Source organism: Coffea arabica, chromosome 7c (assembly GCF_036785885.1).
Source record: "Coffea arabica cultivar ET-39 chromosome 7c, Coffea Arabica ET-39 HiFi, whole genome shotgun sequence".
Classification (NCBI taxonomy): Eukaryota; Viridiplantae; Streptophyta; class Magnoliopsida; order Gentianales; family Rubiaceae; genus Coffea; species Coffea arabica.
In genome coordinates this window covers 9,893,118-9,910,043 of record NC_092322.1, presented here as the reverse complement: position 1 = coordinate 9,910,043, position 16,926 = coordinate 9,893,118, and the positions used below count along the sequence as shown (strand labels likewise).

Genomic DNA, 16,926 nt, shown 5'->3' with positions numbered 1-16,926 from the left:
GTATATTATGTTGTAGTATGACAATGTTAGTGTTTGGGGGCGCACGCACCAATGCAAGAGATATATACCCTAAATAGAAAAGATCCCAAATCAGAGTAGCCTTAACCGATAACAACATAGAAGTGATAAACCAGTTTCCAAAGAGACAAAGTAGATGATTGCAAAGTTAATACCGTGTAATTATTTCCCCAACCCCTTCACTCTTCACTGACCACCACAAATAAATACACCAAAAAACCAGACAAGAAAACAGGTGTTCAACAACAATTGTTCCATTCCCCTCCCATCTTTGTTTTGCAGATCTACATGGATTTTGGATGAAAAAGTCTGCCGTGCCAATACAACATCTGCAAGATAATTGAACCTTCGAGCTGCTTGCAGTATCGAGATTTTGCAGATTAGTGAGTGAAGAAACTCAAGAAACATCTTCTATCTCCCGTTCGCCCTCTCAAGCATGCATCCATATAAAGTTATTGCTACAAGATTAAGAAAAAAAAAAAAAAGGCAAATTCAAGAGGAAAGGGGAAATGGGCAGGAGGGAATGTCTCAGGAATGTTGTTATCATGAAATGATGGATTCTTCTTGGTTTCTTGACATCTGTATACTGGAAAATAATAGACACGGCCCATCTCCTTTTCAACTCATTTGAATAATGCAATTTGTGTTGCGAATAATTGAATAAAATAATTACCAGGGCTCAAACCCGAAACAAAAGTCTCTCGTTAGTTTTCAGAATTTGGCTTTCTCATCAACTATCTTTAGACAGAATGTACCGGCCAACATAATTTTTTTTTTTTTTAATTGCATTTGCTAGGAAATGCTAGTTGCAGTTCTATGATAAACCCTGAAAGCAAAAGCAAGGGGGGCCAACAAAAAAAAAAGAAACATTAGAGGACAGGTTCCTAATTTTCTATTATCAAGGTCTCGATCAAACTCTGTGATATGTTATATCATGGCTCCAAGTGGCTGATTTTATTGTCTAGTTGCTTCAATTCGTACTTGGCACGCTCGGGCCATGAACGCACCCGGAAATACAAAAAGAAAATGCATAAACATGAATACTGATTTCCAAATTACACCACCACATCTTTCGCTCTTTTTTCTTCTGTTTTAGTGATGAATATTCTTCTCGTTGCTGGGAAACTCACAGTTGAAACTAAAGTCCCGGTCCTCCTTTCTATGCCGTAAAAATCTGGTTAGCGACCAAAAAACTGGGGAGCTTTAGGGCCTACATAAGTCAAGACTGCGGGATAAGGTATCACACAAAACCGCCAAGTATAATTGCATTGAGTAGTTTTCAGCCATTCTACATCCACTTCTTGGCGTCGGTAACACGGCGTTTTCACCAGTGAAATTTTTTTCTGAAACCTTTGACCCTCCATTTTTATCTATTCATCTCTTTACCCTCGTTTGGTTATTGAGGTAATTTTATGCACACTAAAAGTGCACACACACTTTTATAACATAAATTTTGAATCTTAATATAAAATTTAAATTAATTTTTTTAACAATAATAATGCATGCACCGTCAGTCAATCAGTCAGTCAGTGTATATAAAATTAACCTTGCGTTCTTGATACTCTTTTTATTTTGGGGGCTGGGGATGGAGGCCAAGGAAAACTCGGGATTAGTAATGATGCTTTATCCACAATCATCCCATTCCGGTCTTTCTGGAGTGAGTGAATTGAGTCCAATCATGCAACTTTAATACAAACATGTTGAAAGCATCCATCAACCATAGATAACGCATTAATTAACACTACTCTTTCCATGCCCCAAAGACTCTAAACTTATCCATAATAGAATGTGATTAATCAATACTATCTTTTTTCACAGCTGCAGCACGATTTTTTGAAGTGCATGATTTGGCATCCACGGCACGAGGAGGAAAGGTGCAGTACTTTATGTGCATGGACTAATTTGATTAGATCCAGTGTAACTTTGGCAATGATGGCTAATTGGCCCTTCTCTAGCCCCTTGGGCACTCCCTCCCTTCACAGTATCGCGATTACACCTGTTAGCTAACGTATAGAAAATTAATTTCATTAATCAATATTATCATTTTTCACGGCTATAGCACATTATTATTATTATTTTTTAACTGCATGATTTGGCATCCACAGCAGGAGAAAAGGTGCGTGGACTAATTTGATTAAATCTAATCTAAATTTGGCAATGCTACCTCCCGAGTAAACCCTCACAGTATTGTGATTAGTTGGTCGGGGGTCACCATTTCCACCAAACTTTATCCACTGAGGAAAACCGATAAAGCCTTTTGCCCAGATGGTTAAGCTGCGTAAAGTTTCTACTTTGAAGTTGATGGCGACTCCCTTCCCCGCTGGACTCGATTGGCATTCGATGACCTTCAACCAAAATTCGATGACCTTTACCGCCAAAAAGAATAAAGAATAAAATGGAAAGCATTAGCTATTCCCTTTTTACTTGGAAATTTGTGTTTGATGAACTTGCACAAATTAAGATTCTTCAACAAACTCTCCCATTTGTGTATAATAATAGTTCATCTATATATATATATATATATGTACGATACATGTGTAAAATTTTTATTTTAACTCTTCAAGTTTTTAGTATGCAACACGCATTTAAACTCGATGATGGTATGTAACCAACCACGTACAGGAGTTTTATTCATAAAACTATATGAACAAATCTTCATAGCAAGCTGGCAATTAGTAACGAGATAAAGAATTCTTCAGATTAGTTTTCTCCTCGCATCATCAATAGTTCAGCAACTTACTAGCTGAACCAAAAAGAAAAACGGAAGCATGCAGCTCTTGGATCTTACAATCAATTTTTTCCAAAAAAAAAAAAAAAAAAAAATAGAAAGGGGGGGGGGGGAGGGATCCTGTACCAATTTTTTGCCAGCCCATATTGAAAACAGAACAGAAACTTCAAGAATTGAGACCCTTAGTGGGATCCCAGGACGCACATTCAACCTTTTGCTCTCCCATCCCATGTGCATCATGCTACCCAATAGCCAATAATTGCTGAAACATCTACTTAAGAACATGGAAAAGCATTCTTCCCATTTCTTGCATCAACAAATTTAAGGGACCTCAAAACAAGAAAAAGAAAAGAAAAAGGACACAAAAAATTGCCCCAGGCAGGTGAGTGCAGGTGTGGGGCGGTGGTGGAAAGGGCGAGGGCTCCATTTTCTGCATTAGAGCACAGTCATTTTGCTTCTCCGTACAAATCCCACATGTCAGTTACATGTGATATGGGACATTGGGGACCCTATCTCGCATTCGAGCGATGATCGATATTGTTGTACCAGCAAGAGAATTAGATTGATGTGATAAATTTGGCCTTTTAAGAGGACACAAGTAAATTTTGCCATGCCCAACTTTATGTTCCAAGATTTCCATTTTGGACCCACCCTAGATTTTTGCATTTGAGTGCCTAGTGCTTGCAAACCATATTTCCTCCAACTATTGATTGGTACTTTGGTTGTTGGGTAAAGATTATTCCATTTCATAGCTGTAAAACCTTTCAATGTCACTCCAACTCGTAGTATTGATTTTGTCTCTCTAATCGATTCTGTACACTTTAAATGCCTCTTTATGAAGAAAGACTTTTTACATTTCATTCATCACATTATTCTCAAAGTTTTTAGTTAAGATTGTGGTTCATTTATTGCATTAGACAAGCATCAATCGATGGGTACTACTAAACTAACTTAAATGCTGACAAGATGGAGATTTTGCCAATTGTCCTTGAATTTTTCCTCTGAGGAGGTGACCCTAGCGTAGAAGTGGGTGTAGGGTCGACACCCTTCTCTTGAGGTTCGAAAAATTCATCTTTAACCCCATAACAATGTGAAAATTTTTAAATAAAAAAAAATTTTTTGTCAAAAGTTTATTGGTTGCGCCCCTCAGATATTTTTAGAAGATCTGAGGCTACGTTGGCGTTCTTGCATATCATTGTAAATGTTGTACTTCCTAAGTAAAAATTCTGTCCATAGGCTGTCACGGTTATAAGAGTGCAAAATAGGACCCGATCCGTCCCTCATGTTAGGGAAAATCGCCAATTTAGTTTCTAAACTTTTTTCTATCGATTTAGTCCCTATACATTATTTATAGCAAATTTAATCCCTAAACTTATATTTCGGTTCCAATCAAGGGGCTTAGCGGCGCCGCCACCGCATAATTTCCATCAGCTTCCCAATCGAGCAACCCAAAAGGGGTATTTTAGGGACTTCTATTGTGGAGTCTTAACCAAAATTAAAAAAAGGTGCAATCTTGCCGTTTCTCAGAACCCGAGATTCAATTCTTGACTTCACTTGGATGTTGTGAATTAGAGTTTCAAATCTAGTATGCTCAATTCAATTCAATTGAGCTCAATTCAATCCAATTGAGTTTCCATCAGATTCTGAATTGAGCGTTTTCAAAATCCAATGAGTCTGAATTTGGTCCTTGCTTTTCAAATGCGACATAATCTCCCGAAAGAATTGGCGATGGAAATTATGCCGCAGAACCGAATGCAAATCTCCCTAAAGCCTCAAATCTCCGAATGCAGAACCGAATGCAAATCTCTCGAAAGACCCAAAACCCAATTCAATCGAGAAATACCTACCCAAAACCCAAATCTCCCGCAGAACCCAATGCAGCGGAATTATGCGGTGGATTTTCAAAGCAAGGACCAATGTGGCAGAACCGAATGCAAAACCCTCAAGTCGATGATGGCCTCAGCTCATCATTTGGAGTCACCTCTCGTCCTCGTGAGGAGTCCATCGCCGCCGCAAATCCTTCCTTCACCAATGGAGTTGCCACCAAGGACATCCACATCGACCCCTTGACCTCTCTCGCCCTTCGAATCTTTCTTTCTGACTCCTGCCACGATTCCGCTTTCAAGTCCCAATGCATCAAATCAAGGGCTAAGGATATTCGACCATTCGATTATTCTGATCCCAGATCCGATTCGAACCAACTTTTTCTCTGGCAGAACAGCTATGGCTCTGCCAATGGAGTCACTACCACAACACCGACCGTGACCATCGAAATCAGAATCATTCGAGAAATAGCCATGGCTGTAGGAGTGACAATGTCAATTTGAAATCGGATAGTGGGGTTTACGGAGGATATAATCTTAGAAACAAAAATTGTCAAAAATTGCCCGTCATGTTGCAGTTTCATGGTGGAGGGTTTGTGAGTGGGAGCAATGCTTCAGTGGCGAATGATTTGTTTTGCAGGCGGATTGCCAAGGCGTGTGATGTCATTGTGTTGGCTGTTGGTTACAGGTTAGCCCCTGAGAATCGGTATCCGACTGCATTCGAGGATGGGTTGAAGGTGCTACATTGGTTGGCTAAGCAGGCCACCAACCCTCTTCTGTGAGAACTGAGCAAGAAATTTTTGTCCAAGAACTTTTTTTTATTTTCATTTTGGGTTTTGAGTGGGTATTTCTCATAAGACTTTTGTTTCGGTTAAATTTGGTTAAGGCTCCACAATGGAAGTCCCTAAAATACCCCTTCTGGGTTGCTCGATTGGGCAGCTGATGGAAATTATGTGGTGACGCCGCTGCTAAGTTTCTTGATTGGAACTGAAATATAAGTTTAGGGATTAAATTGACTTTAAATAATGTATAGGGACTAAATCAATGAAAAAAAAATTTAGGAACTAAATTGACAATTTTTCCCTCATATTATTTAAAACTAACGTATAAATTAAACTAAAGACAGCCTACTCTATAACTTTTCAATCAATTTTCCAATTTCATTTTATTAGATTCTTTGATTTCATACTTATATATCTTATGATAGAATAATATAAATTTTCTTGTTAATTTATTGTGGTTAAACGATAATTTTGTTATGTTAGCTTACTTTTTTTTGACATATGACGTGTTGTTTATATATAAAAAGAAAAGTAACGATAATTGATTTAGATTTCATGTATAATCAAATATAGGGAAACAGATTCACAAGATCAAAATAGCTTTTCAACTTTATTTCACAAAAAATAAGGAACAGTCAATTCGTTATTATACTATTGTAAAACATCCATAAAAATAAAAATGTTAGTGGGATGGGTGGTAGGGGGAGGTTTTGAACAACGAGACAGAGGAACCTTATCCTGTTGTCAGTCCTAAACCTTCTCCATTGTCATCCCTAACTGTGCATGTGCAAATGTTAGTCTGTCTTCCTCTGGTTCCCATAGACTATTATTCCTTTATTTATATATTTGCTCATTTATTTCCTTCTTTTTTTTTTTTAACCAAACGATAAAAGATCATTTATTTCCCTCTCAGTTTCGACTTTCTTAATTGTCAATAGGGGTGGGCGCGAGTCGGGTACCTGTCCCATTCATCATTTGGTTGACTCGACCCCGCACCTTGCGGGTCAGCCATTTTTTTATCCTTACCCGCCCCGCATATCAGCGGGTACCATATAATCGGGTACCCACTGAGATAGGGTCGGGTCAACGGGTACCCGCCCCCGCCCCATTTATCATTTAATTAAAAAAAATTTTATTTATACCAATTTAATTTTATATTTATACATTCATCTAAGATTTAAGAAATATTTTTTTTCTTAAAAAAGATTTCCCACCAAGAAACAAGCATGTGAAGAAAATATAAGATAAAGAAAAAAAATTAAAAGAATTCGAAATCAATAAAAGTTTGAAATAAGTAGCACAATTTTTAATATATATGTTCCACATTAATTAAACTTTTTTCTATAAAATATAAGATCATGGCCTCTACAAATGAATCTTATAAATAAACTATAGTCTCTCATATTTGTAATGCAATTTGTTCAATAAAATTACTTATTTAGTTTTTATTATTTTATATTGTGTGTATAAAAATAAAATAAAATAAAATAAAATAAATATATATGCGGGGCGGATCGGGTACCCACGGGTTTTTAATTATGTAACCCTAACCCGCCCTGCATCTTAGCCGGTACCCGGCCCTCTTTTGACCCGATCAAATAATAAAAATCGAATATCCTAATTTTCGCATCCGATCGAATCGGATATGACGGGTTTTCGGGTTAGCGGATAATTTTGCCCACCCCTAATTGTCAGTCACTCTCTCTAACAAATTGGCAAGAAAACAGATGCCTCCGTTGGTAAATGGTAAGTGGAAGTGCTATGGTGAAATTTGAAAATGATGGAAAAAGCCCAGTCTTTGGGATCAAGATATGAGCAGTTTAATTACATCCATGGAGATTGAATCCAAGGGTTGGACTAGCTTTCGGCCTTAGTTCGTCTGGACAATCACGTTAAGCTTTGGACCTAGGCAGCAGTTTACCTCCTTTTTGGGCGGTCCTTTTGTTACATAGGTAATGGGCCAATTTCATTTTAGTAGTTCCTCGGGATACGGTCGGAGAAAACCTTTTTTATGGAAGCTGAGGAATTATCTGCTGTTAATGTAATGGGCCAATAGGGCTAACGTTGGTTTTTTTTTATTTCGGTTTACTTGCTAAGATTGTTTAACCGATAGAAAACCGAAAAATAGATAAGCCAATGTGAAGTACTTCAGTTCGATATTATAGTAGCTAAAACATTCAAAATTTGATCACCACTAATTGAGGGACGGATTGCACAATTTCCAAATAAATAGTCGAATTGCCAACCCAATCATACTGATAATTATAACCAATTAGCAAGCGGATCTGTTGAACTTAATTAAGCTGATTAACAAAATTAAGAAATCAATCAGAATTGAAATTTGAAGGTCCATTTTTGTCAATTAGGCATTGTCCAAGCCGTCGATTTCCCTAGAATTGTGAAACAATATAAGTAAGCAAGATTAACCAAGTAATTATGAAAAATTTTGGTTCGAAAATCAAGCCACCATGTTTACCCGAATTTCATTCTGAACCGGAAAAAAGTCTAGAAGTTTTGAGAAGCGAATAAAGCAGGATAAAATAAATCCATGCCACACGTCGCCTCACCATGGACCGCATAAAATACAACCAGCTGACTTGACAGCTGACACCACTGGAACAGTTGAGAACCTCGACGCTTTATCGGCGCAATTCAACCGTTCTTCAGCCCCCAATGTCGACGGCGAAGATAACACCGTCAGCCACAGCACTCTCCACTACTATCAAGCACCTCACCTGCAATCTCAACCTCCAGAACCACGCCCGCGTTCGCACCCTGTTCACCGGCGCTGCATTTCCGACCCGGACGCTCAGACGAACAGGCTTCACGGTATCAATGTCGGCGGCAGCGGCAACTGAACCTGTAGAAGTCTGCGTGAAGGCCTCCGTCACCACTCCCAACAAGCTCGGCGATTGTAAGCACTAGTTTCTTAATTCTTTACCCATCAACAGTAGTTTTATTAGGCTGCATAATTTCAACGCCAGAATTTGTTAACATGAAATATATATATTCATTGTTTGTGACGAATAAGTATAGCACTGTTTGTGACGTGATTACGTGAGATAAAATAGTGATTGGAGCACACATTTAGGGAATAAATATAAAAGTTGTTTCAAATAGACAGTGAGTTATCCTAACGGATGTGAAATTGCAGCATTTGTATAAATTCGTATGCAAATAATACAAGTTGGACTCGCTATTTGAATGTGTATGTTCACTCTTTAGGCCCCTTTTCCCAGAGGGTTTTGTTGACATTGGAGGAAAAACATCTGCCGTATGATGTGAAGTTGGTTGATTTCGCTAACAAGCCAGATTGGTAATTGTTCATTTCTTTTTTCAAAAAACATGGCGGTCTGATTAGTTAGAGATGGATATTGTGTGATTAATCCTGGCTCTGCTCTGAATTTTGTCCTTTTTTGTTCTTTTTGGTTTTTTTATGGATCATAGGTTCTTGCAAATAAGTCCTGAAGGTAAAGTCCCTGTGTTAAAGCTGGAAGATAAGTGGATTCCAGATTCAGGCGTTATTACACAGGCAATAGAAGAAAAGTTTCCTGAACCGCCATTGGCAACGCCACCTGAGAAGGCTTCTGCGTATGTTATAAGCTTAGGCTTGATTTTGGACAATGTTTTGGATGCTTGCGTTTCTAGTTTGAAGTGCATTAAATGAATCAAGAGTAGAAAGACCTTGTTGTTAATTTTTGTTATCCTCTTGCAGTGGGTCGAAGATCTTCTCCAAATTTATTGGTTTTTTGAGAAGCAAAGATCCCAGTGATGGAACAGAGAAGGCATTGCTTGATGAGTTATCTGCTTTCAATGATTATCTTAAAGAAAATGTACACGATTCACTTTGATATAATGCATGTCTTTCTTTATCATCTAGTCACTAGAATATGTTGTTTCCAATTAGCTAGCACAGCACTTCCATTCATATAATTCACTGACAAAGATTTTGAACTTCAAGCTAGTTCTTGGTAGTTTAACATCGACCATGGATGATACATTGTTTCCAGTCGAAATTGCTTGTGTGAGATGCATCTACAACAAGTTAGTTTCGACTGATCCAGTGGACATTTTGCTCTCAATATGACCTTTTCTTGGTTGGAGCACCTCATTAGTGAATAAATCTGTGGTTTCACTCTGCAACTCCAGCAAGGTGAAATTGCTTTTACGTCTTCTTATATCTGAAACATATGTGCATGAAGGGCCCACTCATCAATGGAACAGAAGTATCTGCTGCAGATTTGTCCCTTGGACCAAAGCTTTACCACTTAGAGATTTCTTTAGGGCATTATAAGAATTGGTCAGTTCCGGACTCTCTTACATATCTGAAGTCATACATGAAGGTATGTTCACATTTTAATGCATATCTTCAAGCAGTGATTTCCAACATCTCACTAATTTTTACATGATACATACAAATTATTCTGTTTAAGGGGTATTGCAACTTAATCGGAATTGTGTGCACGTTAGATGGTTGACTGCTGCTCCACAATTTTTAGTGGTTCTGTGCTCAAAACAACCTCCTTGGAAGTTGATGATAAAGATGTAGCATTTACTGCTTCTAGTCTCTGTGCGTCTTTTTTGTTTCGTGACTTTTATCTTTGATGATGACGAACTTAAATTTGGTGGTGTTAGTCTCAAAGATTGTTGAATTAGGCAGAACAGTCATTCAACCGTATTGACGCCAGCAGAGACGCAAGAGAAGGAAAATCACTTCGATCATGGATCAAACGTTTGGTTTTTAGGATCAACCAATAGAAAACAAGGGTGTAGTTTCACACGTCTTTAGTATTCCTAGAAGAAGAAGTAAGACGAAGCAATTATTTCATTAGATGTCAACAACTCAATTACACATGCTAAACCTGAATATTTTACAGCATGAATAAATGAGATAATGGAAGTCGACTGTAAGGGTCTATATTTAACTAGTTCTATCTTGCTTAGATAATGGACGTCGACCTTGTCCTACAACCTTGTCCTGCTAAGATACTGAAAGTCGACCTTAAATCTGGTTAATGTTCAGATTAGATGTACCAAGTTTTTTTTTTTTTTTTAACCATGTATTTATTGCCTCTGGCACAGGCTATATTTTCTTTGGAGTCCTTCATCAAAACACGGGCTCAACCAGAGGATGTTATTGAGGGTTGGCGACCAAAAGTTGAGGGCTAAAATAGCCTGTAATCTCCTATCATGATCCAGCAGCTTGCGTAGTTTCCTTTACAGGCAGTATAACAGTATGCAGCAGCCTTACATTTCTAGACTCGTGTACGTTTGTTAGTTTTCATTCTTCCAGCTGAGCCTAGTTTTCAGATGTACATCTAAGGGGAGAAGAACACATCTGTATGTGGAGATGCTGGATTGCAGAATGCTAGTGGGTGTGTTTGGATTGCAATTTTACTCCGTTTTTCGTCGACACATTTTTTAATCACCTTTTTACTTCATATATATATATATGAAAATGTCTATAAAAAATTAAGAAAAATGCAATCCAAACACAAATTGTTAGTCTTTAATTTTTCACCATATTTAGATACACACGTGTAATTAATTGAGTCCGGGGAAGATCATCAGAGTTCAGAGTCGTAAAGGTGTGTTGACTCTAAGACGTGAAATTTTCTTCAGGTCGTTGTCACTTTCAGGCCTTAGATTTCTTTTTGGCAACGGTGGGAGTATGGTATGCTGGTCCATGGTGGCGTACTGTCTATGCTAAGATAGAGTGCAAAAATTGATTTTCGCAAAGTGCCTTTGTCAGTTTGGAAATTTACTGGAGTCTCCGTTGCATACTTGTCGTTGGCTTCAATGGGCCCTTAAAATCTTCTCTGCTAGACTTCTTTGCTGTCTGAATATTCCACACGATGATCCTCTCTTGGTCTGTGAAGGCAACTGTGTTGTGCTTTTGAAGTCCAAATTCCATCATTAAAATAATTTGTCAAGACTTTTCTTTATTAAAAAATATATATATATATATATATTTGTTTTTGGGGGGCTCAAAGTCATGGGTGAATAATTTTGTCATGATTCTCCTGCGTATCAGACAAAAAACATAAATGACAATTCAGGAGAAATACTGTGCAAAAACATATAAATGATACACTGAAAAATTTAGGAACTTCTGGGCTGTGAATTTTTGCCTTGCAGATTGCACATATTTGCTTCAAATGGTTTTTATGATTTAAAATTTTTTGAGGTATTTTTAAAATTAAAGTCGTAATATTTTAAGAATTAATAATTTCAAAATTTTTAATTAACTTCTTTAAGATTTCCATCGGCTGTAAAAATATTAGCCAATGTTTATTATTGTGTTGCTACAACTACAAGGGTGAGCCCTGCCCCTGCCCCTGCCTGTTAGTATTGAATCGATTCTTAAGCCTCCTTTTTAGACAAGTTCCGTGCGCGTTTGATCATTTTACTTGGCTATGTTATTTTCCCTATTGCCGCTATCTTTTCAGTTGCATCTATTTTACTTCGGACAAAATCAAAACCATTAGGAATGCTGTGCTTTTTTGATGGTCAAGCTAAGGATCCTTTGCAACTGTTGCCTTTGGGAATTAATTTGCTTTGGAGAAATTAAAGCAAGTGGAGCTGGTGGGAATGTGTCGGCAATGATCTCAGCAAATTAATAAACTAATACGGTCCGGACTTGAGTATATGATGAAAGCGAACTTTGATGGAGCTGTATTTATTGATCTTGCAGGCATCTGGGATTGATGTGATTTGTGAAGGGACCATGGAAGACAAGCTCATGATGGTACGGTGAAGGTAAATTAAATCCTGCCCCAGAGCGTAAAAATGCCTTAATCGTGTTATGGAGGATGATCCACTGATGATAATAACTCAATTCAGATGGGAAGAATCATTTGTCACTTTTGCAACCTTTGATACAACATCTGTTAGATTAGCTTCTTGACTTTTTTTTTTTTTTTTTTTAACTTCTGGAGATTTGAGCCAGGGTAAAAAGAAATACGATCGGCCATATTATTATTTTTTCCCGTGAATGACAAATTAATACAACTAATGAAGCGCAATTTTTTATCATTATTAACCAGTAGTGCTAAGTGTTCTACCAACTCTACTCTAACCACGACATATGGACCACCAATCCAGGACAAATGTCGTGCAAAATAAAATAATGATGAATAGTAGTAGGTGGGTTTAGGTTGGCATTATTTGAAGTGCAAAAAAAATTTTTTTTTTTATTTGCTTGTATTTTTTTTAATGCATATTCTTGTCTTTTCAGCAAATGTTCTGCTACCAAGTAGTGGGTGAGTTTAGATGAGAACTCTCATTGTCCAAACACAAAAGTGTTTCGTTGAGAAAGCACAACAAGTCGATAATGGAATTTAAGAACTGTGCTCCATATCATTATTATTTGAAACATTGCAGGGTTAAGTGGGTTGAAAGAATGGCAAATAAGAAATCTCCAAATCCCTTCTTCGACAATTCAACCCCTAATCTGATTCATGCAAGTAATCAACAGATTGAGATGTAAGGTAATTTACAACTGAACCACGAACCAACTGTGAATCAATTCTGCCGATAAGCAATGTAGTTTGCCAGATGATACAACGGCGCAGCCTTGACAGCATCAAAGTGGCTGAGCTCTTCAGTGGCCACTGCCACCAACTCATCGGCAAACTTCTTTGCCCTCTCGAGCCCCATTAGCTTGGGATAAGTAGCTTTGTCAGTTGCCAAATCTTTACCTGCAGTTTTCCCCAATTCCTCCGACGATTTTGTTACATCAAGAATGTCATCCACCACCTGAAACAGCAGTCCGATGCACTTTGCATAGTTCCTCATTCTCTCGATCTCTGCTTCATTTGCTCCTCCCACAATTGCTCCGCAAACTACTGCAGCCTCCAAAAGCTTTGATGTTTTGTGAACATGAATATACTCCAAGTGATTCAAATCCACTTGTTCCCCTTCACTACTCAAGTCCACAATCTGCCCTGCTACGAGCCCTTGAGAACCCACAGATGAAGCTAACTCAGCGATGGCTCTAACCACTCTACTTGCTTCAACGTTGCCAGTTTTTGCTGCTACGTGTTCAAAAGCAAGCGACAAAAGCGCATCACCAGCGAGAACTGCAGTTTCTTCACCATAGGCCTTATGATTAGTGGGCTTTCCACGCCGTAAATCGTCGTTATCCATGCATGGAAGATCGTCATGGATGAGGGACATGGTGTGAATCATTTCAACAGCGCAGGCCATTGGCATGGCCAACGACTCATCTCCTCCTACTAACTCACACGAGGCGATGCACAACATCGGCCTCACTCTTTTGCCGCCGGCAAGGAGGGAATATCTCATTGCTTCGTGAATCTTGATTGGCTCCTGCAATGGGATAGCATCATCAAGTGCTTTATTCACCGATATAGCCTTTGTGTTCATGTATTCGTCAAATCGGAAGTCTGGAAAAGGCGAGTCCAGAGACAAAGGCTTCTTTTCTTGAACTTGCGCGGCTTCAAGAGCAGAAGAGTTTGCAACATGGGATGCAGGATTAATTTTCTTAGGAACAATCATTCTAATGTTTTGGCTACGTGGGATTGTTTGGACAGATATTTTGAAATGATCAAGGTTTTGTTGAAGGAATGAACCTCCATAGCGGCTGGAGATGGTTGCAGAGATTGCCATTCTTGCTAGGCTCAGGGAAATACTGCCAACTTTGCACAATTGATATGCTCTTTGTGCAGAATATTGCACCAACTTATATAGCAAATGCTTCCAATCTCCTCGAGATACTGTTACTTGTCTTGTTGCTTCGAAATCTGAACCCATTCCAAAAAGACGCCTTGGACTTTGATGGCCTGGTTGTAGTAAGTTTGAAAGCAACATGTGTGAAGGTATCCACATATTAATTTAGTAATAAATAAATGGGAAAATTTTAAAAACCTCCCCCGAGGTTTTTAACAATTTCACTAGTCTCCCCTAAAGTTTATAAATTTACATAAACCTCCCCTAAGGCTAAGGTTAAGGTTTGATAACAAAATTAGTCTAATTAAAAAAATAACATTTAAAAGTATTTTAAGGAAAGAGATTAAACTTTTATTTCATAAATATCCCTTGTGTATACATATAAGTTGTATTAGTAAAAGAATAAAAATAATTAATACATGCATTTCACCATTCGAAAAGTTCATATTTAATAAATTAGAAAGCACAAATAAGTAACAAAACTACACTAATAATCACAAAATTCAACAAAACAAAATAGTCATCTCTTTCGATATGATATTTGTTATGATTCCTATAACAGAAAAACTTTTCAAATTTTGTCTTTCTTTACCATATTTCCTCTATTAGGTGTATCAATTGATGTTATTTTGTAAATATAAGTCATCGTTCATCACTAAAAAAATTTTCAATTAGTTACTAATAGTTAATTAGTGTTCTAATTACTTAATTATTAGATATTAGTAAAGGAGAATGGAGGGAAAAGAAGTGCAAATTTTGAAAATTTTTTCTATTCAAAATTACAATAATCAAAGCAAACATCATATCAAAAGAGATGATTAGTCTGTTTTATTAAATCTTGTGATCATTAGTGTTTTTGTTGCTTATTTGTGCTGTTTAATGATTAAATGTGAATTTTTTTAGTGGTAAAATGTGTGTATTAATTATTTTTATTCTTTTACTAATACAACTCATATGCATGCATAAAAGTTTTATCTCTCTCCTTAAATTTTTTTAATTTACTTTTTTTAATTGAACTAATTTTATTATTAAAATCTTAATCTTGTAGGAAGTTTGTATAATTTTATAAATTTTAGAAGAGGCCAGTGAAATTATCAGAGAAACCTCAGGAGAGGTCTCTGAAATTATCCTCAATAAATTGACAGCCATATATTTCTATACTATCAGGATTGCAATCCTTCCCTTGAAGCGTTGGAGGGGTCATCATTTGTCTCGTAGTGAAAGTTCAATGGTCTCCACATGCAGAAAGAATCAAGCACATATTCGCCAATTTTTATAAAAGGGGGAGTTTCTTTTTGCCCATCCAATTACGTAATTTTGCAACTAATCTAAGATGACTTGAATAAACTCGTAACGGCCCTCCTCCGCCGCTGCAGACTGGCACTGGTAACTACGATTCTGCGTATTGACTTGTCAGAGGGTATTGATTTACATGAGAGAATAACGTAACTGTGGAACAGTCGATAAGAAAAATGGATGAATTCTGATTGTCAAGAGTCGACAGAAAAATTTTATTCAGCCAAACAAATCCATGCAAATATTAATTAATACTTTCCATTTTTTTTTATATTATCGACTTTGTTACAATTCGTATCAAAATGCAATGATATCAGGATCAACAACTTTTTGAAACGGGTGTGGTATTGCAATTAGATTTCAAATCCCATGAAAGATGAGGCAAGTTCTTGTTGATTCCAAAGCGTGGCCAATGGATTTTACTTCACAGACTTCCAAATAACCATTTTTTCTTGGCTTATGAGCGTTTGATAAAATTGAAATCTAAATATGAATTCATTAAGTTATTCAATTATCAAGTATTAAATATGACACATTTGAATCTGTACCACATTAAGTAATAAGTGAATAATTTATCACTTTTTTTAGAATAAATTTTGTCTAAGAAATTCAATATCACTTAATTAATTTAGATATTTAATTTTTTATTATCAAACAGTTTGAACACGTTAAGATTTGAATTCATTAAATTTAAGTGCTGAATAGAATTATCAAATAAGGCCTTAATAAACTCGTAAAAGCTCATCCTACTTCATTTAAGCCCTATTTGGAATTATAATGACTTATAAAAAAAGCACTTCTGACACAATTACTTTTAAGTTACTAAAAGTTGGACTTCTTATATTACAGAAAATATAATTACTAAACACTTTGAAAGTTGGGGAGACATGAGTTGAGTGGTACAAAAGGAGGGAGCATAAGTTGAAGATCTTGATGAGAAATTCAGAATTTGAGACATTCCGCTTATATTACAAAAAAAAAAATTTAAAAGTACTTCTAGTATTTAAAAGCTTTTTTCTTTAAACTCCAAATATGGCCTTTTATGCAGCTTGGACAAGCACATAAATAACCGTTCAAAAATTCTCCCCTGGCTAAATATTACACGACACAAACAAATGGTAAGACAATGGGAGAATCTATTATTTACGCTGTGAGAAATGTCTTGAACAAAATCACAAGACATTAATCTACTCAAAGTTTGTTGTTAGTAAATGTGCTAAATGTCAATTTCATGATGGGAATTGTACAAGCGAGATCGTGCTGAACGACCTGAGGTCAAACACAATCAACACTCCCCTGCAACACAAGAAAAAGGGACGCTAGGACTTTGTCCCCGAGATCACTCCGATGCCTAAATTGGAAACTATTTGGATTAAAGTAAGGTTGGATGGGCAAGATTGCATACCACACAAATTGACAAATAACCAGTATTTACACTACTGAAACTAGGGGACGAAATGCTAGGACTATTAGCATAGTCTGAACTCATAGAATAGAGTATCGTGGCCGCGTCATAAGCAGCCCTCAATCATACAGCGGCTGATTATCAAATCAATCATGTCAAATGTTAATTATCACTTAATAATAA

General features: G+C 36.9%; 3 protein-coding genes across 3 annotated transcripts; 2 read left to right on the top strand and 1 right to left on the bottom strand.

The window, feature by feature from the left end:
- The first annotated feature begins 4,662 nt into the window (after window positions 1-4,662).
- LOC140010521 (probable carboxylesterase 16) lies at window positions 4,663-5,351 on the top strand. The gene is made up of 2 exons (XM_072057803.1): window positions 4,663-5,049; window positions 5,148-5,351. Exons 1-2 carry the CDS (start codon window positions 4,663-4,665, stop codon window positions 5,349-5,351), a joined length of 591 nt encoding a protein of 196 aa, XP_071913904.1.
- Window positions 5,352-7,919: 2,568 nt separating this feature from the next.
- Window positions 7,920-10,764, top strand: LOC140010495 (glutathione S-transferase DHAR3, chloroplastic-like). Its single transcript, XM_072057711.1, has 6 exons — window positions 7,920-8,265; window positions 8,577-8,667; window positions 8,799-8,942; window positions 9,067-9,184; window positions 9,554-9,694; window positions 10,434-10,764. Exons 1-6 carry the CDS (start codon window positions 8,025-8,027, stop codon window positions 10,518-10,520), a joined length of 822 nt encoding a protein of 273 aa, XP_071913812.1. The 5' UTR covers window positions 7,920-8,024; the 3' UTR covers window positions 10,521-10,764.
- A 1,921-nt stretch (window positions 10,765-12,685) lies between these two features.
- LOC140010494 (geranylgeranyl pyrophosphate synthase 7, chloroplastic-like) lies at window positions 12,686-14,041 on the bottom strand. The gene has a single exon (XM_072057710.1). The coding sequence runs from the start codon at window positions 13,980-13,982 to the stop codon at window positions 12,876-12,878; it is 1,107 nt and encodes a 368-aa protein (XP_071913811.1). The 5' UTR covers window positions 13,983-14,041; the 3' UTR covers window positions 12,686-12,875.
- Window positions 14,042-16,926: the final 2,885 nt, after the last annotated feature.

Coding starts and splice junctions, on each gene's coding strand:
- LOC140010495 (XM_072057711.1), top strand. CDS start 8,025: ATGTCGACGGCGAAGATAACACCGTCAGCCACAGCACTCTCCACTACT. Junction 8,668..8,798: donor TTCGCTAACAAGCCAGATTG/GTAATTGTTCAT, acceptor TATGGATCATAG/GTTCTTGCAAATAAGTCCTG. Junction 8,943..9,066: donor CCACCTGAGAAGGCTTCTGC/GTATGTTATAAG, acceptor ATCCTCTTGCAG/TGGGTCGAAGATCTTCTCCA.
- LOC140010521 (XM_072057803.1), top strand. CDS start 4,663: ATGTGGCAGAACCGAATGCAAAACCCTCAAGTCGATGATGGCCTCAGC. Junction 5,050..5,147: donor TTCGAGAAATAGCCATGGCT/GTAGGAGTGACA, acceptor GTCATGTTGCAG/TTTCATGGTGGAGGGTTTGT.
- LOC140010494 (XM_072057710.1), bottom strand. CDS start 13,982: ATGGCAATCTCTGCAACCATCTCCAGCCGCTATGGAGGTTCATTCCTT.